Source organism: Coccinella septempunctata, chromosome 1 (genome assembly GCF_907165205.1).
Source record: "Coccinella septempunctata chromosome 1, icCocSept1.1, whole genome shotgun sequence".
In the NCBI taxonomy this organism is placed as follows: Eukaryota; Metazoa; Arthropoda; class Insecta; order Coleoptera; family Coccinellidae; genus Coccinella; species Coccinella septempunctata.
The window spans coordinates 897,442-919,989 of NC_058189.1; the positions used below are offsets into that span (position 1 = coordinate 897,442).

Here is a 22,548-nt window from a genome sequence, read left to right on the forward strand (position 1 = left end):
AAGAAAGCCAGTACAGAAGGGAATTTCACTGTCGACGCCACTGGCCGTCAACATATCTGACAGTTACTTACAAAGACCACAGAAAATCGATTCATTTTTAGGTTATGGCTATCTGTCATCCGATAATAAAAGGCAATTTCAATTTGCGTCCTGATTTTGTTTGAATTATTATATTTTCTTTTTCTGGTAAATATCCTAATAATTTCGAAGAATGGGTCGCAGGTCAATAAATACCACTAAAAGTGGTAAATATATGAATCCAACAGACCAAGCAAGTAAGTCAAGAATAATGGTTTTTTAACCATGTTTATAAATGAATATACTAAAATAAATTCGTATTCTTCTAGGAAAAGAAGCTCGAAAACAAGAATTGAAAAAGAATAAAAAGCAACGGCAGATGGTGCGAGCCGCTGTGCTCAAAGGAAAAGATCCACATCAAATTCTAGAAGAACTCGAGAAAATAGACCAAATGGGTTGGTGAAATTACCTGAATTATTTCATGCCTTTTTCATATCAAGCACGCTTTTAAGGTTTAACAAACCAAATGATTCAACCCAAAAATCATTCAATGTATTGATTTCATGCGTTGGAAAAGATGCACGGCTCGACTTGATTCAATACTTGTGATCTACTTTTCCACACAATTTTTTTGAGTCAATTCAAGTTTGCATCAGTGATTACTCACATTTTGTATCTGTAAATGAACTTTTTTTTTACTAACAGCGAAGATATCAAAAGTAATAATTCAACGTTAACAAAAATGAGTGGCTGTTTGATGTTTTCACAGTTATGGGAACTATGAGGATTCTAGGAAATCTTACATAAATGAAGCTTTAATGTTATTGTTCAGTATATTTTATTTTAAATTAAGAAAAATGTGTAATGATTTTCTAGAAATGTTCATATTGTATTTATGCATACCTATTTTTTTTAGAATATAATGTAAATCAGCCATCTCCATTGAACGAAAAAGTCCTGAAGGACAAGCGTAAAAAACTGCGTGAAACATTAGACAGAGTTTTGTCTATGTATGTGAGTAAACAGTTCTAGATATGAATTAATATTCATATTAATAACTTTGTATCGTTTTTTCAGTATAAAGATGATTCAGAAAAGTGGGCTGAACTCAAAAGAAAACAAACAGAATATGAACATAAAAGAAATCAATTAGTTGTGTTTTATGAATCGGTGAAAAGTGCACAACAAGTACAAGTTGATGAAATTCCGTTACCACAACTTCCACAGCAACAACCTCAGAATACCACAGCTTCAATACCGTTGCCTGCAGAGAAAAAACAAGAACATACTATATATTCTATTGCTACAGCCATGAAGCTTCAAGCTCTAGTGAGTACAATAATTAAACATATATGATGTGATACTTTATATTTATATAATTTGTAGGTTGAGATCTCCACTAATTTTTCAGATAAGACTTAACATACAATTTTTTTTATGAGAAGTGATTATTTCATAAAAAATTTCGGGTAACCATTTGAAAAATTAATATTATCCTTTTCAGGGTAAACCAATCAGGGAGCCACCAGGTTGCCCACCTGGACCCCCTCCGGTAGTGAATGAAGATGGAGAAATAATGGATTATGATGATTTGACAAAGGGAGATGAAGAAGAAGAGGCCACAAACGAAAGTAACGAATCTGATTCAAATACAAGCAAGCCTACCTCTTTACAACAGAAAATGGTTGCTTTATCCGGTCAAAATATTGATGAGTTCATGAAAGAAATGGAATCAGTCCAAAAAAGGGGAGAAATTGGAAAAGACTTACAAAACAGTAGAAAAATAGTTGCTCATGTGGAACCTTTGCTTCCACCTGGCACAGACCCACCTGTTGTGGTTCCTGCTCCCCCCAACCCACCAGCAATGCCAGTTATGTTCCCAAGCGGACTCAGGTAAGTCAAAGATTTCAGTTTCAACTTTATTTTATATTTATACAAATTGTTTATTTTGATATTTTCACAGATTGCCTCCTGGACCACCTCCCGGTAGACCACTTCTCCCTCCTGGCTTACCACCTCCAAGAATACCCATACGTCTGCCTCCTGCACCACCAAGGCTCATCAGAATACCAGGACCACCACCAGCCCTTTCTGCATCATCTAATCTGTCATTAGCCACTCCCAATGTTCTTTCTGCTGGTCCACAGCTAATAAGTAGATCGGAGTCTGGCAGTCATAAGCAAGGGGCAACTATATCAGCCAAACCACAAATAAGAAACTTGAGTGCCGATGTTACTAGATTCGTTCCTTCAGCATTGAGGGTCAAGAGGGAAGACAAAAAATCGAAATCAAATACAAGAGTGTTGGTGCAAGAATTGAAACAGAAAGAAATGCATTTTCATCAACAAGCAATGGCCAAACAGCATACTAAGGATGATGCTTACAAACAATTCATGCAAGAAATGCAGAATCTTATGTGAAAAGTTGTTCTGGACTGTAAATACTATATGTATATATCTTTATTTAATTTGAAATGTAATTGCTGTCATTCGTAATAAATTTTTATTTTATGATTTGCAATTCCGATAGACTTTGAAAAATAGCAAACCTCCCCTTTCGGTTCTCCCCCGGGCTTACACACCAGCAGAGATTCGTACTAACAGTAGAGTTGATCACTGGCAAGTTGGGAAAATAAAGGAAATGCAGTTTACCAATGAGTGCGTTCTACTCCCCCCGGGTTTTCACACCAGTAGGGGTAGAGCACAAATCGTGGCAAATGATGCGCAAAGGTGGAGGCTGAGGTTCCCAGATAATAATAGGGAGTACTGTCTTACCTCTGGAAGGCTTGTAATGATCTCCAGTTTTCTGAGAAAAATTGGAGTTCATTTTAGTGCATTCCTTTCATTTCACATTTCCGCTTTTGAAAATATTTAATTCTCAAATATTCAATACATTCATTCCGATAGGCAGAGTAAATGTAAAAAACCGTTTATCTGTGTTTAACGTTGTTTTTCTTGCATGCTGTTTTTCTGATGTTGATATGCGATAAACCGGAGCTGACGACGTTTTCCACTCTTGTCGCATTCTGAATTTTCAGATTTTGACGTGTGGGGGGGATTTGCCTATAAAAGCAGATTTTCCCCCGCGACGGCCTCTTTTACTTTCGACTCTTTTTACTTTGACTCTTTTACTCTTTAGTCACTTTTACGCTCCGTACTCTTTAATTGTGTGCACGACAAGCCGTTCAACGAATTTAGAAATAATTTTGTGTTGCGAGGGTTAGTGCTCTTAGGAATTAATTTTTAGTTTTCGTTTGTTTTCCGCGAATGCCTGACATAAAGGAGGTAGGTCCCCGTCTTTACCGTTCAGTTTCTTAATTAGACCTACACCGGTTACTTCTTTAACACTGCTGTACTGTATCGCTTTCTGTTATATTTTATCGTACCTTACCCTGTTTCGCGAGTCTGACTTTTCCCTTCGCTATCAGTCATGGTGCGTAAGCCCTTGGGGTACTGAAGGGAAAGTCCCGTCAACCCCCCTGTTCGCGTTCAGCGTCATAAGTGTTGAAACCGAAATCTCTTCTTTTCTATCAGTTATGGTGCGTGAGCCCTTGGGGCAGAGAATAAGAGATACCGCTCGTCGTCAGTGAAATTCCGTAGTTACGCTCAAAATAGACCTTTTCTCCGCTATCAGTCCTGGAGCGTTAGACCTTGGGGTAGCGAATAAAAGTTTCGAATAGATCCGCCCTGGTTGTTTCTTTTCTTCCTGGAGAAATACAATTAATTACATCCCGATACCATATAGCACGTCATTTCACTTCGCGAGGTCATCCTTAGTATCCATTTCGTCAGTTCTGGTTGAACAACCTTTGATTTTTCACTGTACCCGGTATAAGCTTTACAAAGTGCTCGTGATCGGATAGAATTTCCAGAATGTATGTTTGCTGATCGATTCGCTCATATTTCATACCTACACATATTTCCGTTGTATATATATAATCAGTTTCCGAAGGTGTGAATAAACTGGTACATAATTTGATTTTGACTACTTCGTTATCGCTACCACCCTAGATAACAGCGAACTCTGTCTCCGACTAGCAGCTACTCTGGTAGGTTTGCTTCCTAGTGAAAAGAATAGCTGGCACTCGAGATAAGTTTTCTCCGAGGTAACCACGTTACATGCTCGTCTAGAGGATCGGTCTCAACAATTGCCTAGAACAATCGAGCAAAATCAGAATAACTGATAGAATTCAAATCGCCACTAGATCCATAATCACTACTATTCAACTTCTCAGCACAAACTTAATAAGAATTAACACCAGCTACCGCATGGAGTCAAGTGAAAATCACAGTGCAATAGGTGGAATAGAAGTCTTCTTCACACTTCTTGGAGGATTTTTCTCAAAACTATATACAAACAGCAATGCAAAGGTGGTGATTTCTCTGAGCGACTTGAACGGAAAGAAAAGGGGATCCGATTTAAAACGCGCCACGGGTGTTCGTTCGCCAGCCAGAACCAAGGCTCGCACTTTACGGGCAATGATGCCGGAACTCAACAGGGTTAGGGTTTGAGAAAGACGACATAGAAATATGGCGGTTCACCACTGAGTGCTTTCTGTTCTCCCCGGGTTTACACACCAGCAGAGATTCGTAGTAACAGTAGAGGTGGACACTGGCAAGTTAGGACAAAAAGGAAAGGCAGTTTACCAATGAGTGCGTGCTCCCCCCGTGTGTTCACACCAGTAGGATAGAACACAAATTGTGGCAAAGGATGGATAAAGGTGGAGGCTGAGGTTCCCTGATAATAATACACGGAGTTAACGTCCTAGACACTACACAGAATTCAGGACTAATTGGAATGAATGTCAGAATTTTAATCGCTACCAAATACGGAATCACTTCTAATTACAGACTCGAATACTCAGCACACACTAAATCAGTATGAATACTAGCTACCGCATGAAAACTCAAAACAGAATTAATTGATCTGCGGGTAGGGGGCATCTCTTTTTATACCCACCGGTGGGGGGTGGAAACGGAATGTTTCATGTGCCGAAAATAGATGAAATCCGCGTCGATGAAAATGTCTAAACTCTGGCTTATCGGTACCTTAGAACATAAATACATGGAATGGACACACGTCTATGAATGTATTTGTTGTGGTACAAACATTCGATGCTTCTCTGTCAAGCGCGACACTAAGGCAGTGGCGTTAAATAAATAAATTTACATAGCTCCTACCTTTTTGTACGGAAAATGATGTCAGATTCAACTATCTCAATTTTGATTGGCGACACTGAGCAACTATCTCACTCCAGTCTTTGGACAACAACAAATGTTTATTTTCCATTCCTTGTATCTATGTTCCAAGATCGGTACTAGCAAACAAAAATTCCAGGAGATTTCAGGAGACATAGTTTTTCAGAGCTGAATCAAGTTAAGAAAAAAGAGAGGCAGTTTATTAATGAGTGCGTTCTACTCCCCCCGTGTTTTCACACCAGTAGGGGTAGAACACAAACTGTGGCAAAGGATGGGTAAAGGTGAAATAATCTTGAACTTTCATCTGACCAAGAATACCGACATTTATATGCCGGTTTACAATGCCGTATCTTATAAGGATGAAATTTGTTGTTTAAGGTGTCTCATGATTCTTGTGCGTGAAACCAAAGAGTATCAACAAGAGGATTCACTCTACCATTTTGGCCGGTTGCGTTTCAATGCCCTTGAATGTTCCTTGGTTTAGTGGAGGGACGAAAACGAAAGCAGATGTTCGTTCTGTTCGCAGGTCCCAATCTGATTGGTCGCCCAGATTCTCGTTTGACTATAGTAAATCTGAGCGCAGTATTGCTGGCGCGTAGCGTCTCCCCACTTCAAGGTTGAAATTCCATGCATTCGATCTTCCCTTGTAAATCGGCGAAGTGAAACCTCTTGTTGTTACTCTTTGGTGAAACACTAGAGATACATCAGACAATTTCCTAGTACTCAAGGTCAGATCCATTCCTACATGACCTAAGACAGCCATGTCCCTCGCTTCGTCTCTTTCATTTACCTTCTTTTTGCTTCCGACTGAACCAGTTGCACCAAATACCTTTGAAATGTGTTTGATACGAATAATATTCTCGATTTAATTTCCACATTGCCTCTTTCATTATTTTCGCTGTTATTTCAAAATCGATGGATAATTCGAAGCGAAATTTAAGGGTCATATAATACTAATAAGTATAATAATAATAATAAGTAGTAGTCGATACGATCCTCAAAATTAGTTATCGCAACACCCCTCATCCCTCTTCAAAATCAGCGGAAAAGTTGTTCCACATTTTCATTTCAAAATCGGAAAATCGAGGTGCTAAGTTTTCGTTGGACCACCCTGTATACCTATATATTCTTTTGAATGTCAGCAATACATTTTTAGTCATCAAACAATATATTTACTGATAGTAGGAGTTGAGGATTAGAAAATGGTAAGGTGGGGTTACTTTTGAAATAAACAACGCACATTTATTTTATAAAGCAACATTTTATTTGTAAACTTATTACTGAGGAACTATTAAAAACCATTAAATGAAATGTAACTTAAATGTTAGAAAACGCATAAGTACAGAATATATAACATTGGATAATCAGTAATTTCTTCACACAAACACAAATAGTAGTATTTCTTAACTACAAGTGGTCGCTAAGCTTAGAGAATTGCCCTGTTGACATATTTAATGGGAATATAGCATGTGTGATTTTCTTCTCAAATAGCTATTTCTAAATATTTGGTCGATAGCGAGGTAAAATCACAGATATGTAAGAATGAACTGTTGGACTGATTAACACTGTAATTAAAAATTTTGAATCAACTACTGAATATTTCCAAAAATAAACGAAGAAAAAAAGCATCTCCTGTTCAACAATAAATACATGTAGACGCAATTCTTTAACTTCGAGATTCACTTTAAAATGCTTATGTTCTGTAATTAAAAATGAGCAAATTTCAGTTTCAAAAATTTTACGTACACAAACTAAAAAAATGCACATTAAAAATTTATGGCACATTTTCCATTTCTTCTATATCCTCAAGACACTTCATTGAAAAATTTCAGCACTGTTTTGATTGAAATTTTTTTATTTATTATTTTTCAGAGGAATAGATGCATGAACATCTCAGGTAATCATGGTTTACAATTACAATTTTTTTTTTGTATTTTGGTTTTTTACATTTTTTTCTATTTTGCAAGTATTTATCAAAAGTATAAAATACTGTGAAATAGTTTTATGAACACAACAATTCTCTTCATCTTACGACTAAATAATAAAACAAATCTTGCTCATAGGAGCCTAGGGAAGACTAAAACATTTCAATGTATAAATTTCAATAATCATGTAACGCATAAAATAACTTTAATCACTACAACAAAACACTACCAGTTGATTGAAAGAAATGGATATTCAGCAAAATATTCTTCAAATGAAAGCATTCAGAAATATCGATTTCTTTTAGTTATTATCACATCTGACACATGGATAAGGATCTGGAACAGAATCACAATTTCTAATCACTCACTGAAAAGAAGTTTTAATTGATGAAATGTAGCAATAACTTCATCACGCAAATGGATTGAAACAAAAAAGAGCAGATTCCTTGAGAAATGGCCAAAAAATCCTGTTCCTTCACTTATCCATTCAGAAATACCAATTTAAAATGTTCATTCAATCAATAAAAAATGAAACAATATAAAGTTATAAAATTCAACCCACTTCATGAAATAGTGCAATTAATATTCAAGATCACTAAAATCCACCGTATTTACCTTAAGTATAAGATTAAGAATAGCTTACAATCTCCCATTATATATAGTTGTTAAATATTATGAAGTTCAAGCACTTAAGATCTAGATATATGGTACACAGACCTAAGATGATAATATCCATTGAAAACTCAAATTTCAGAATTATATCATGATGGTTCCTATTCCAAATATTAAAAATCGACAAAGTGCTTTTGACCAATTTTTCCTCCGTTTTAGCAAGGAAATGAGAATGCCATGATTGCTTCAATCAGATTCCTCCAACTGGTCCAAAATGTTACTATTCCAATTATACATGGACTTTTATAATCTTGGGAATTAAAAAATAGACAAAACTCGAAATGGAGGTAGAAGGTCAAACCCTCAACTTTTCGATTTTGTGACAAAAGATGAAAATAGGTTGTCAAAATTGAAATATATAATGTACATAATATGAAGAATTGATTTCATGTTTCTACACTAGTGGCTAGTTGTGAGAAATGCTGAATCGTATAAAAAAAATTACATAAGAAATAATTTTGTATTATTCATCAAACTGTACGAAATCTCGATACAAGTTCGGTATAAATGTTGAGAAAGCAAAACATATTATAAAGTATAAAATTTTATCGAATTCTTTTCAATTTCATCAGTCAAGGCATACCGGATTACCGTGCTGCGAACCGAAAATCATCATTATTTCAGAAAAATGATTACTTTTCAATGAAGAAATTCAACTTGGTGCACATTTTTATCTTCAAGTATGTTTAAAACACATCGCATTGCTAGACCAATACACTCTTATGAAGCTTCCTTTAAAGTGGGCTTTCAGAAAAAATCTCATGATTTAATAAAAAACATAAGTAGAAAAACGCTCAACTGAAGTTTATCTTCAAAACTAAATGAAGATTTTAAAAAAGTATTTGTACACAACGTCAGATAAAACTCTGACTGAATAAAAGTATCTACAGTTGACATTATAAAAAAAAATTGTTTACAGCAAAAAACAACTATCCTCAACATCATAAAAAAATATACACACGAGTAACATATTGCAATTTGCTAAAAAATATGTAAAATTGTATAACTGAAAAAATGATGCGAAGATAAGATGTAAAATTAGCTAAAATAAACACTATTTCTTGATTATTTTCAAATAACATTGGGAAATGGAAAAAGATACATAAAATGGAAAAAATGAAATTTAAAATCGCAAAAAATCGAAAACCGGATAAAATTGAATTTTTTTTTTCTGATAATATAAATCAAAAAGAACACTGTACAATAAGCCTTGAAAATATATAAACATAATCCTTACCCTAAAAAAATGAACTTAAATCAAGCTAAAATCACAGTGATTCATTCACAGTTTAATTGAAAATTCTATATGAATTGAAAACTCTAACAAGTTAATCTATTATCAAAATATATATTTTCGATTCTACGTCGATTTTCTTCTGGCATTGAGAAATTATTTTCACAATTATCTAGGGGGATTATATTCGTAACCTCAATCTTGGATTTTTTTTTACAAATTTACAAACTTCCATCAGAAGCGATGTAATTTTTGACAGGGCTTCTTCATCATCGCCCATTTATAATTCCAAAAAAAAAAATACGAAAACCAGAGCAACATAAATTACTCGAATTAAATGAAGATACAATTAATTTCAAATAACAGGGAAATCAGTATTAATTATATCCTCTTACAAACACTTTTGTAAGATACGAAAATTGGCAAATACCTGCTACACAACTGAAGTAGTACTTCAAACGCAGGCGTTGTTTCATTTATGAAACTTGATGGCATAATACATCATTTCAACATTTTCGGATGTAAAAAAATCAGAATCAAATAAGAATTTCGAACCCCTTTCCTCGAATTTTCACAGCATAAATTGTATTGATGGGACTCCTTCCCAAGGCCGCTAGATGCTCAATCTTTCTTCTAGTCGTCGTAGTCTTGATTGCAGAGAAATCCGTTCTCCTTGGCCGCTTTCCTCCTCAAATAAGACAGTTTCCATATCAGCTTCTCCTGGTAATTCTCCAAGTCTACCATGTGCTGCTCCATGCTTTTCGACGTTTGAGTCAGGTTGTTGCAGTATTTCGCTGCCTCGCGCAATATCACCACTTTGGCTGCTCTCTCTTTCCTCATAACTTCAGGTACCAACTTTCTGAGATCCTCGAAAGCCTTACGAAGATCCACTCGTCTCTGGCGCTCCATGTCATTGTGGAGATTGCGTTTCTCGATGGGATGATGCTGATCGTTCTCGCTACCTTCGCTGTCATGACTGTTATTGGACCGTCTTCTGGACTGGTTGGTAGTTCTGGAATGAAGATCGTGAATGGCGTAAAAGGAGGATAACATTTTAGTTATTTTATAGCATTTCGTTGTGGAGTCGAAGCTCACCTTGTTTGCCTAGGTCTTCTTCCTTTATTCTCGGTGGCGGGAGCTGGTGCTGCTGCTGCTGTTGCTCTCCTCTTGGCTGGTGGGTAATCCGTGGCTGGAATAGTCCGTTTGGTGGGTAACATGACCTTGACGCCGTTTCTGTTGTTGCGTCCCTGGGTCATGGCGGGTTCGGAGGGTCTTTGCATGTTTCGACGACCGCCGTTTGGTGGATTCGTGGGCGGTATGTAACCCATCCTGGTGCCGACGGGATATTTCTTATCTGGTACAGAGACGACATCGATTTCTTCTTCTGTAAAGAGAGGAGGACATTTAGTAACCGATCTATCGATTGGTCTAGGCGTTGAAATTGAATTTTTGAGATTGGACGTTAAATTTTTTTGCGATTAAGGGCCGTTTGCACCAATACCCCCTAAAACGAGTACTTAACTAAGTGTCGCTTAAAGTTAATGGACGCTTAATTTTATTCCCAGTTGCACGACTGTGGCTTAATAGAATCTTAAGTAAGGGGTCCTTAAGTTTTTATAACTAGCAATTTTTCAGTTTTTCATTTTGGTGCAACTTCATCCTAGTCCAATAAAGCCATTTCATTGGTTGGCCGGTTGCTGATGATCGTTGTCACTTCTTTAACCTAACTTCATTGTCTTGTCAGTCAGTTTCAAGTAAATTATTATATTATTATCAAGGAGTGACAACTTTTTGTTTTATTATTGATAAAGATATCGATTGTCAAATAAAAGGTACCTAAGTTTATATGAGTTTTTTTCACTTTTTTTGTACGGTCTTGTGTGAATTTGCTTCATTGATGTTGAACAGGAACGTCAAGAAAATGTCCGTATTGTCCTTGTTAGTAAGAATACGGTGAATGATTGCCAAGCAGGTGGTGGTAATCTACAAAGAGCTCTCAACTTCTCAAGAGAAGAAAAGAGTTTGTTGCTGAATATATTATGATTTGTGACACCAAATTGAAAATTAAAAAACATTGATGGCATTACAATAAAGGCAGAAAAAAGGCTTGGTATTCAGTATGAATTCATTCAATTTTCAAAATCCATCAAAAATGGGAAGTTCTGCAGCCAGTTCAACAAATTATTTTAGGTTAGAATCCCGCCCTTAAATACCTAAGTGGTCATTACAGGAGCGCTTAAATTTAAGGCTAGCTTTAGCCATTTAAATGTCACTTAACAGTTGGTGCAACGTAATTCAAGTTAAGGGTTCATTTTAAGGGACACTTAACACTAAGTGCGTTTGGTGCAAACGGGTCTAATGCAAATTTTACTCGTACAGTATTTCGATGACTATGTCGAATTGATACGGTTTTGTTTGGGTGCAATAACGCCTGTTTTGTTTTTGTTTTCGAATAGCTACGATTCGCGGTGTAATCCAAATAGTGAACAGGTCAACGTTACCGAAGAAAGTTCATTGGTTTCTCAGTTTACGTATCGTATACCTTATAGTTGTGAATCTGATGCCACCAAATCAATGGGTATACGTTGTTGAAAGATTCATCTGGATGTGCAACGTTTGAACGGAGAATATTCGTCGACTAATGAATTCTCGTGATTAATGAGAATGGGTACATGATCTACCAAACTGATCAAACAACTTTTCAATCACTTACAGGCTGTATCAGGATGGTAGATGTTACATTGTGTTATATTGGTGTCAGATAGATGAAACGAATATTAGATAGTCGTAGATCAATATTCATTTATGAGATTAGATCTACCTCCGGTTCAGTGGTAACTGCTTTAGGCTTTAGAAAAACTTTTTCAACATAACTTATTTTCCAATTACTGAAATTTTTAATTTTTCCTAAGGTGCAATGTTACCTACTTTGAAGAAAGAAAAGTAGCAAAGATTATAGTCATTTGCATCAGTCGATTAAAGATTTTGAAGATGAACTTGAAATCCGTTGAAATACAAAGTGGCGAAGCTTTTCGTGAACCAAAACCTAAAGACTACATCATTCAAACCCGAAATCAATATATTTATTTTTACTATGAGATAGTAGGAACTCAATAAAGTTATCGAAAGGAAATTTTCTAGGAAGCCACTGAACTCATCCTGCAGCTAAACGATGGATGCTTTTACCTAGAAACTGACATTTATCGCGTTTTTAGATCGTCGAATAAATATTAAATCAAGATTGTCCTTATCTGTTACCTCAGTACCTGAATGAAACTATATTTGATTTTTTGAGAACGACTCCTCTGATGCGTTCCTTGTTTACATTCGTCCAATATTTACAGCGTTCTGATTGGAACGATCGATTAAATAATTGATGGAGTACCTCCGAAAAAACGTTACGGTTATAAGATACTACTTAATGCTGATAACACGAAGTAGATAAAACGATTTCAAGAGTGGAAGTTTGAGTTTGCTCAACGACAGAAGCCTTTCCTGGATTCAACCCACGAAAAAACGTAATATAAATGCGGAAATCGGAACATATCACTGTGATATAAACTATTTTTTTTGGGTTATGAGGGCTCCTCCAAAAAATTTATTTTACTGCCACGAATACATAGGAAATAAATAAATGATACATAAATACATATTTTTGACAGAAGGTAGAACTCATCAAAATAAGTCGTCAAACTCGTCAAAAATTGTCTATATAAAATATCCAAGCTAAGATACAACCCCTAGAAGTTCGATAAAATTTTGTTGAATTTCAAGAAGGGGACTGTGGAAGGTGACTCCGGCATCGTAAAAACGAAAAAAAAAACATAAACAAATGGCTGGACAATTAAGGGTTCAGTACCAAGTTCATCGGATTAGATGCACCAGGTCACTTTTGAGAGAATCATAATTGTTGTATCGTGCAATTTAGGGTGAAAAAAAAAGTAGAAAATCGAGGCAGTTTCTCGAAAGTGCTTATGTTAGTTATGTTGAAAAAGTGCTATGATGTTTCCCCATTTCTTCCCATTTTTACGACGATTGTTGGAATGTTCGAACAATAAGATTGTGATGCCCATTGTGAAAAAATTCGTGAATAATTTAAATGAATTTTATTGTTGAGATTTCGAAGTATTATTCTATTTTTCACATTTGTATACTAAGTCTCTTCTGTCAGTTGGTATCAGGAGATAAGTTTTTTCAACTGTTTTGCGATAATTCAGCTAACAAACGGTTTAAGGTCGTATTGGGAGATATTTCAGTAATCATTTTCAATTTTTTCTTTACATCTTGTCATTTTCAAAGTTTTGTACAGGTGATTCTTGGTGAAATGCTTCCTTTTGATCAGTTCTACCTTCTGTTGAAAAAAAAAAAACGATTGCCTGGATAACTGCAGGCAATTTTCCAAAAATAAGTGGAAAGCTCTTGAACAAAGCTGCCATCTTACGAACAGCATGAAGAAATGTAACTAGAGCATCAAATGTCGGCATTTGGACATTAGGATGATCGGCATAAACTGTGTTGCCAACTATATGAGAGCAATAAACACCATCCATTATCACCAGCGGCGCTAAGCGGGGCGTTCAAAGTGAGAAACGAATAAAAAACAAGAATAAATACCCTGCGAACCGGCATCGCCAAAGAGGAATTTTACGATTCCCGAGATAACATTTCGAAACTGCATCGGGGGCCCAGGTAGAAAGACGTGGGCAGGTAAAGTGGCCCCATTTCCAAACAACTAGGTGTATGTATAATATACCCTTTCATTGTAATACGCTTCAAAAGAAATGCAACATAATGAAAGTAGGTAGAGAGTAAGAAACTATTACTTATTATTTCGAAATCCCAATTCTAAGTGAGGTATAATACACCCACAATGGTGACGTTTTCAGAGATAGATCTGGCAGATGTCTGAAATCCGAGGCATAGAAGGAAATGGCAAACAAAAGGCGGATACTTATCGAGGGACGCAACAAGTTGAGACTGGATTTAGGGATAGTGGAAATTGTTGTTCTCTGCAGTTTGGAAATCCGGTATTATTTTCGTAATTTTAAAGGGAAATAGGAGAACGGATTCGCCAAGGTTGGGGTATTGTATTCGGACATTTTTCGGGTTTATCCGGAGACAATGGCACAGAACACGAACCATCAACAAAAAATTATATGAAAACCCACACTATTTTTTGACAACGCTGTAATTTTTTCGCAACCATTCATTTATAATTCACTCCCTCATACAATGAGAATTGTTTCTCGTCATTTTTCCCATTTCTATTCGGAATAGTTGGATACAAAATGATCGCGCTAAATTTTCGATTAAGTACACTGCGCAAAAAAATTAACGCAAATTATGGGAATCTCAAATTTATTCTACAACTGAAGGTATTCTCAATGATAATTATTTTTATCAGAATTATGCATGCATTTGTTATCCACTTTCAAAGGTTTTCTTCAATATAGATGTTTTTTCCTAGCAGGAGTAAAAAAAGATGGTATTATCAGATTTTGAATGTATTGGCTCCATTCTAAAATCAGTTGTTCTCGATCAATTCTAGTGATCAATAGTTTTTCTTTCGTTTGATTTTCTACACTCGATCGCTATGCAACGCGAAACACGCAATTTGACCCAAGAGGAATGTGCCCAAGCGGTAGTTTTGCGAGAAGAAGGGTGGACATACACAAGAATTGCAGAAAGGTTTGGAGTTTCCCATACAAGTGTGTCCAGAATGTTGCAGTGATTCAGGGAGACAGGTATGAATGTCCGAAGACCAGGACAGGGTAGACCACGGGTAACAACTGCCATTCAAGAACCTTACTTGAGAGTTTTTTCGTTGAGACAACGGTTTGCAACCGCTCGCCTCCTTCAAATTCAGCTTGAGCAAACTCATAAGGTGCAAATTAGCACTCCAACTCGGAGAAATCTGGGAAAGATTAGATCAGAACATTTTAAGATCACTCATTTTGAGCATGAACCGTCGTTGCCGAGCTGTAATTAACGCAAGGGGTGGAAATACCAAGTATTAAATCACTTATCAGCATTTCAGTATTTTGAAAATTGTTCATTTCTCTTCTTTCACATAAGATTCGGTGAAATCCTGAATTTTTGTTCCATTTAATGTGTCTTGTTTCGTTCAAAACATTCCCGAGAGAACATAGAAATAAGTTATAAAGTCAATGTAGAGTTAACTTTCATTAAAATTGAGATTTTCAGAATGTGCGTTAATTTTTTTGCGGAGTGTATATGCCACACACGATGAGGTTAAGAAAAAGTTCGTTTTGTTTCAACATCTAAAAATAAGCCCCGGTCATTGTTCTAAACATCAAGAATAGATATCGTGGCACATCCTCCACATTCACTCAAAATTAACGAGATCCTTTCGAGAGTCTGGATGTGTCACCTTCGAAATTTCCATCAGTCAATTCCAACCAGCTTGATTGCCATTTCATTAACAGACCCTCTTATCAATACATCTTCCGCTTTCGTTATCGAATGATAATATTTTTTGGGGGGAACCTTCCATTCACACAATTTACACGCTGTCGGACTCGTTATCTGTTATGTAAATTTCGAGATGAGTAAGAAACAAGTACCTCGCCATAGCTAAGGGTCGGTCTACACTCCACGTTCCAATCTGCTATATTCCCTCCAAGGCTTGGATACCAAGAAATTTCGATTTGAAGGCTAAGGGGAATTTCCAGATCTCCAGATTTCAGAATTCGAGAATATAAAAGGTGATAATCGACGTTTTACTGTTACTGATATCATTTTCATCGGGCGAATAGGCTAGTGGGGCCCGTGCCCGAAGGAGCATACCCGAAAGATAGGAACTTGTTTATGGGCCAGTTAATTACGAAACGGTGACCCTTACAGCTATTTATGACCGATGGTGGTTGATTTTTTACAGTCCTACTGAGTGAATGTCGTGCCCGATGTTCTTCAGGAACGATTGATAAAACTGATGATGAACTTTACGATAGTGGTGTATTTTATCCAGTAATGAGTAGTAATTGATTCGGAATATCGAAAATAATTAGCAATTGAGATACGAAATTTTACTAGAGAGATTATTGAATATTATTTGTGGACTTGATTGAATTTTCATATTGGGTAATGGGAGCTAGTAATTCTTTTTTTCTTATATTGAAGCTAATGATTCAAGAATAACTGAAATAATATTATAACAGTTTTAGCAAGCCGAAATAAAAATTGGCCATAAAGGTCATCGAAAGCTGACCTTCGAAATATCCTGAAAAAGATGGGTTCAAATAAAAATTCGTCAAGACCGAACGGTTGCGCCGAGATGGATGAAATTCTCAGATCTATTAGTAGAAGAGTTGCTCTTTCAGAATATGTATCACATTTCCATCTACGGTTACTTTTATTGAGAGATAAACGACTCGAAAGCTGACCTTCGAAAAATCCAGAAAAAGATGGGTTCAGTTAAAAATTCTTCAAGACCGAACAGTTACGCCGAGATTAATGGAATTCTCAGATTTATTACAAGAGTAGTTGCTCTTTCAGAATATGTATCACATTTCCATCTATGGTTACTTTCATCGAGAGATAAACGACTCGAAAGCTGACCTTCGAAAAATCCCGAAAAAGACCGAACGGTTGCGCCGAGATCAGTTTTTTTGAATTTCCTCCTCTCCTGGGCTTTAATTTGTTTTCGCATTCATTATAAAAGTTGTAGAGCATAAAAGTTTCTACAAATTTTGTCCGAAGCAATGTTTTCTACGTTTGAACGTTTCTGAGATATATGGCGACGAATGTACATTAGACTGGATTTCTGCATTGACCTTGGCCTTTCGCATGTGTGGCTAAGCTCCTCGCCCTCATCACCCTCTAGCTCGAAAACGGTTTGGAGTATCTAAAATTGATTCAAACAAAAGTTGTATAGAATTTTATTATCTACAACTTTCATAATGACTAAAGAAACGATTAGAGGTAAAATAAGGGAGATATTTAAAAGAAATGCCTTGTTATCATCTTCAAACTGTCAGATTAAGAAAAATCCCCCTGATTACTGTCAGATTAATGGGTTAACACGTCTGCAACACCGAAATTAACCATCTGTATGAAAATCTGACACGCTCGAGTACGTAGAAATAACGATTTTTTTTTGCATTTTCAAAGGACACATACAGTGTCTTAATCTGACAGGCTCTAGTATGTACAGGGTGGGCAAATTTCGATGTTTTAAAACTACAGCTTTTAAACCAGAGGAGATAGACAAAATCTGATACCCCATTCTCGTTCTCTTTTTCTGAGAAACTAACAAGAGTAGTAGTCATTTTTGGCCACCTTCTTTTGTTTAGGAGTTATAAGCGAAAATTGGAAAAATGGCGATTTCGAAATAAATTTATATCTCCGCTAATACTGATGATAGAGCTCTGAAATTGAAACATTACACAGGCACTTTTTCACGTAGAATCCAGTGGCGTGCTCGCCTTTTTAGCAGGATTTTTAATTACGGAGCTATGACCCAAAGTTATGTTTTTTTAAATGGGAACAATAGTTTTATGTGCAATTTTTTGAATGCTTAATTTTTATTGATTCCAAAAATATATAACATCATATGGTTTGTATCAGTATAAATAATAGAAAATGGTCAAAAACATTTTTTCCCAATATTTCTATGGTTTCAACTTTAGACGAGCACAGAAAAATAGAGTTTAATATAACAAAAGCAGTCTCCTTCCGGCAATGTCATTCTTTCTATGCTTTTTACCAATTTCCACAAAATTTGAATCCAGATATATTTCATAAATTTTCATAATAAAGAAAGGACTTATAGAAGGAGACACTGGTAATCATACGATGCTTCATTTTTCTATGCTCATCAAAAATTGAAACCATAGAAATATTGAGAAAAAAGGTTTTTGACCATTTTCTATTATTTATAATGATACAAACCCTATGATGATATATATTTTTGAAATCAGTAAAAATTAAGCTCTCAAAAAATTGCACAGAAACCTAGTGTTCCCATTTAAAAAAACATAACTTTGTGTCATAGCTTCGTAATTAAAAATCCTGCTAAAAAGGCGAGCACGCCACTGAATTCTACGTAAAAAAGTGCCTGTGTAATGTTTCAATTTCAGAGCTTTATCATCAGTATTGGCGGAGATATAAATTTATTTCGATATCGCCATTTTTCCAAATTTTGCTTATAACTCGAAAACAAAAGAAAGTGGCCAAAAATGACTACTACTATTGTTAGTTTCTCAGAAAAAGAGAACGAGAATGGGGTATTAGATTTTGTGTATCTCCTCTGGTTTGAAAACTGTAGTGCTAAAACATCGAAATTTGCCCACCCTGTACACCTGACGATTTTTTTTTACATCTTTAAAAACCTGCAGACGCTTTCCCCACCATAGAAAGTGCATACATCATAGAACCTTTTTTTTCTTTTTACCATCTAATCTTCAAAATCCACGACGCTCGAGTTAATCCCGATTCAGCATCGTCGGCTCCACAACTTTTAATTTTATTAGGTATAACTCGGTGTTCACAAGTTTAAACATGAAATAGATGAATATCACACGTCCTTGCACCATTATCAATATGTATAAGATGATAGACATCTTCCGACTTGTCGACTTGGTGCCTCTTCGTATCGCGGTCTGTCAACAGAACGTCAAGCCGACTTATCGATAAGTCGTTTATCAGGAAGTTTATTTTCGATAAATATTAAAAACGGGCCCTATAGGCTCCCCACGGTTCTTTACCTGATACGGCAAACACACGACGAGAAACGGCGAGCCTTCTGGGAAAATTTCCTCGAGAGTGGGTGCCGGCGACCCACAATCGACTTCTAGGAAATTAGACGGGTCATATAGTAGTAATAAACGACCGGACGAAGGCTAGTCATAACATTACATCGATGCAAATCCCAATTCCTGAAGGTTTTTGTCGCGTATAGAACGAGCGAGGACAGCGCCAGCGATCGAGAGATGAATCTCCTTGTCGATTCGATGACCGACGGGGTATAATAAAATCGTTACGGCCATGTTTGGAAGCCGTAAAATTACTACTCATTCATGAGGAATCTTACTCGGCGGCAATTGCCATCATGTGAATTGTATCGTTAGACCGATTTCACTTTCCAAATATTCGTATATCCACCAAGAGAGACCTGATTGTTCGCTCGTTAATCGATTAGAGCAGAATCGTAGAGTATAAGGATTTAATCTGGTTTTCTTCCTACTTTCATCGGCTGATTTTGACAGGACCGCCATTTTGCCTATCCTTAGATCATAGAGTAGAAAGATAGGAAACGAAGCGACTAAAGTGATGTGAGCGCCATCTGTGTATCAAATGTGTTATTGGCTGTATGACAGGAAATCTGTCTATTTACTTCCCAAACCCACTTAGATCGAATTTTTCCTTCTAATTTCTATCCCACGCCGATAATTCGAAATATCCTCAACACGGGCAATTAACCCTCCCACTTTTACCATCGAACACCAAGTAGTACTTTTCGCGTCGTGTTAATTGTTAATTTGCGCGAGCCTTGACCGGATGTGCGGGCAGGATAGATCAGCACAGCGTTGAGAATTTATTCTTGACGTAAAACGCGAATTGAGTCACCTCATGCATACACGCCAGCTGCTTCGGCGTAAGCCCGCAGAGGTTGTTGTCGTCGGATGCACTTTACAACAAGCTCTCCTCGATCGTCTTCATCAGGGTGCACTGACACTTTCGTTGTTATTTCTGCCTTCACCTGTTGTTATCGCTCCCGATGGAAGCCCCCCCAACTGGACGCCGACAAGTTGATCGAGAAACACGAATAAGACCGTGAAATACCGTTTTTCGGGTGCAATTTAAAAAATTGTTAAAAATAAAAATAGAGCACTCTACTGCGTCGACATCGCATAACCTGAAGACGACTGAACCGATTTTAATCATTTTTTTTGAGACCTTCCTCGTTTATCTGCAACATAAGACACAGTATAGAAGGGTATACTCCATTCAAATTTATTTTAGCAGTCAATTGGCCATGAAATAATTTTCTCAAGTTTTTGTTACTAGAACGGAGTAAGGTTGATGGCACTCATGAAATGTCGTTAATGTCCTAACGCCGTTGCCAAAACTGATATCAATTTTTATTGACATAGTTTCAGGAGGTGCTATTTAAAATTCAGTTCCGCTCATTGAAATAGTTATACCCTGATATTCTAAAATCCACAATACGTCAGACGGTAGCGAACGTATTCAATGTAAGAGAATTTAACCTTTCATGTTTCATCTGAATCCAAACGACTTATATTTCAACTGAATGTTTCAACAATCAGAAAGATTGTGAATAAAGAGGATGACAAAGAATTTCCTTCTATGGGGAGACCCAAAAAAGTGGTGGCATTTGAGAATTTTATGTTTGAGTGAATTAATGCGAAAAGTTTACTACAGGATTTTCGATGAATGTCATCGTAGAATAAGTTCCCGAAATTTGATTTTTCTATTTTTCATTTGACTTGTCCTACACATTATAAATGTTTTAAGGTACCGATAAATACCTAATTATTATTATTATATCAATGTATTAAAATGAGCAGCTACAAATACGCGCCAGTTGTCCTGTTAATCGATTATTCATGTGAAATTTTTGTTCAAAGGTGAAGTTTATCTTGACTTGAAACTTCCTTTTATTCCTTTTACTTATAATGATGCAAGATGATTTTTGTTGAAGAATTTGACATTCTTGTAATTATCTGTTAATTCTTTCGGGAGATACCCATTCCTAACCACTGCAGCATATGCATTTTATCTTCGGATTAATATTTTTGAAATCTACAACAGATGTAACGTATTCAAACTTTAGCCAAAGAAGATAACGAACATTAACTCTCCTCAAGCTAGTGCATATTAAGATATTACACTGATCTCTTGTATTTTCCATGCAAATAACTTGGTATGCCTTCAATCAGTTTGTATAAACTTCAATTATGCTCGTCACATATTTTCCGAAGAGATTCGACATTGTGATGAAATACGTAATAACAGAAACTTTTACGTAGAACGGGCAACATCCGAATCTTTCTTGAATTGGGTTGTGAATTTTAGGTCAATCTGATATATGAGAACTCAATTCACTTCGCTTTCGTTTTTTTTTATTTCAGATGAAATTTTCTGATAACTTGGAGTCCCCGGACTTTATTTCTTTTCGTGGAATTTTTGCAAGGCGAGATGTCCTTCAATATGAAATATTTCAGCTCATTTTGTGCACAGTTTCATCTCCTATTATAATTCACTACACTCAAAAAGGGTTTCTTTACTGGGGTTTTTCCCTAAGCTCTTGTATCATACGCAGAATTGTATGGTACCCCTTTACGCCCACATCTGCTAAAACTGTATCTTATACACATGATATAATTATTGTTTGGTTTTACGGAAGAAAAATTCGAAAAAGTTGACTGGATAACTGGAGAAATAAAAAAAATAAGTTTCCTGACTTTGTCTCGAGAATTTGTGACCAATTTTATTGCATAAATTCTGGGATATCCTGTATATTTATAATTGAAAAGGTGACCCTGCCCAGGTACAAGTACTCGAGTCTCAAAACAGTGACAATTACAATTTTCTGGTGGCTAATTATTGGGAATGTTAAACCTTAGGCTCGCTCAGTTGTAGATTTTCGTACGTCGCAAGTTCAGATGTGCAACAGCAGAATGCCACATACCGCACAACGGCAATTAGCCCCAGATACCGGTGCAAAATGACCCGGTGGAGAAGAAACAGAGACACAGAGAGAGAGAGAGAGAGGAGAAATGAGAATGTCTACGACGTCTCGAAACTGGACCTACACCATGGTTGCCTTTCACATTCCATTCATCGGACTATAACGGAATTTCGACCAGATATCTCTCATTTTCACGGCGTACAGAACGCCGCCGTCTCCGGGGGCACATTACGGCCGATGCTTATCCTCCGATACGTTAATTCCCTCGACGAAGGCTCTCGAAAAAATCGACGCGTCCCTCAAACCGCACTGCGGCTGAAAAACGCTCGTGCGGTCCCCCAAATGCGGTTGGAAAAACGCATGATATGAATCTTGAAATGGAGCCTCTCATCCAGGTCCAGCTTAGCCCGAATTGTTACAAAAATATTTCCACGGTTTAAGAACAGTCCCCTGAAGTAATCGATGTGTTTTAGGATTGGTGCACATAAAAACACGAAACAACAACACGCTTCCGCCGTGTAATTAGTAAGTTGAACCCTTGCTAAGTTTCCGGTACACTCCTGAACAATATCCTTTGCCATTTGAAACAGCGATGCTCAAGAATCGCTTTAATAAACTAGCATTAATTAAAGCAATTATATGCGGAGAGTCTGGACGTTTCTGAATTGAATAGGTTGTTTGGAGAAGTTGTATGGATCGGTATGATTATCGATCCAAAGCGACATAAGGAAAAACCTTCGTATTCTGCGATAATTTCAAACACTCTCGATTCAATATATGGTGAATGAGCATTGTTACAATGAACATCGTGGCGTAATTGAAATC

At 36.5% G+C, this 22,548-nt stretch overlaps 2 protein-coding genes across 2 annotated transcripts in view; one reads left to right on the forward strand and one right to left on the reverse strand.

Annotated features, from left to right (window-relative positions):
* Positions 1-88: 88 nt before the first annotated feature.
* On the forward strand, positions 89-2,538 carry LOC123317103 (WW domain-binding protein 11). The gene is made up of 6 exons (XM_044903479.1): positions 89-275; positions 348-473; positions 935-1,032; positions 1,096-1,347; positions 1,523-1,911; positions 1,982-2,538. The coding sequence occupies exons 1-6, from the start codon at positions 212-214 to the stop codon at positions 2,436-2,438; spliced, it is 1,386 nt and encodes a 461-aa protein (XP_044759414.1). The 5' UTR covers positions 89-211; the 3' UTR covers positions 2,439-2,538.
* Positions 2,539-6,457: 3,919 nt separating this feature from the next.
* LOC123308636 (transcriptional regulator Myc-2) overlaps positions 6,458-22,548 on the reverse strand; it is a 128,992-nt gene continuing 112,901 nt past the window's right edge. The window contains exons 5-6 of the mRNA XM_044891394.1: positions 10,143-10,431; positions 6,458-10,059 (exon numbers count right to left, since the gene is read on the reverse strand). Coding sequence (XP_044747329.1) covers positions 9,681-10,059; positions 10,143-10,431 — 668 coding nt within the window. The 3' untranslated portion in view covers positions 6,458-9,680. The remainder of the gene's footprint in view (positions 10,060-10,142; positions 10,432-22,548) is intronic.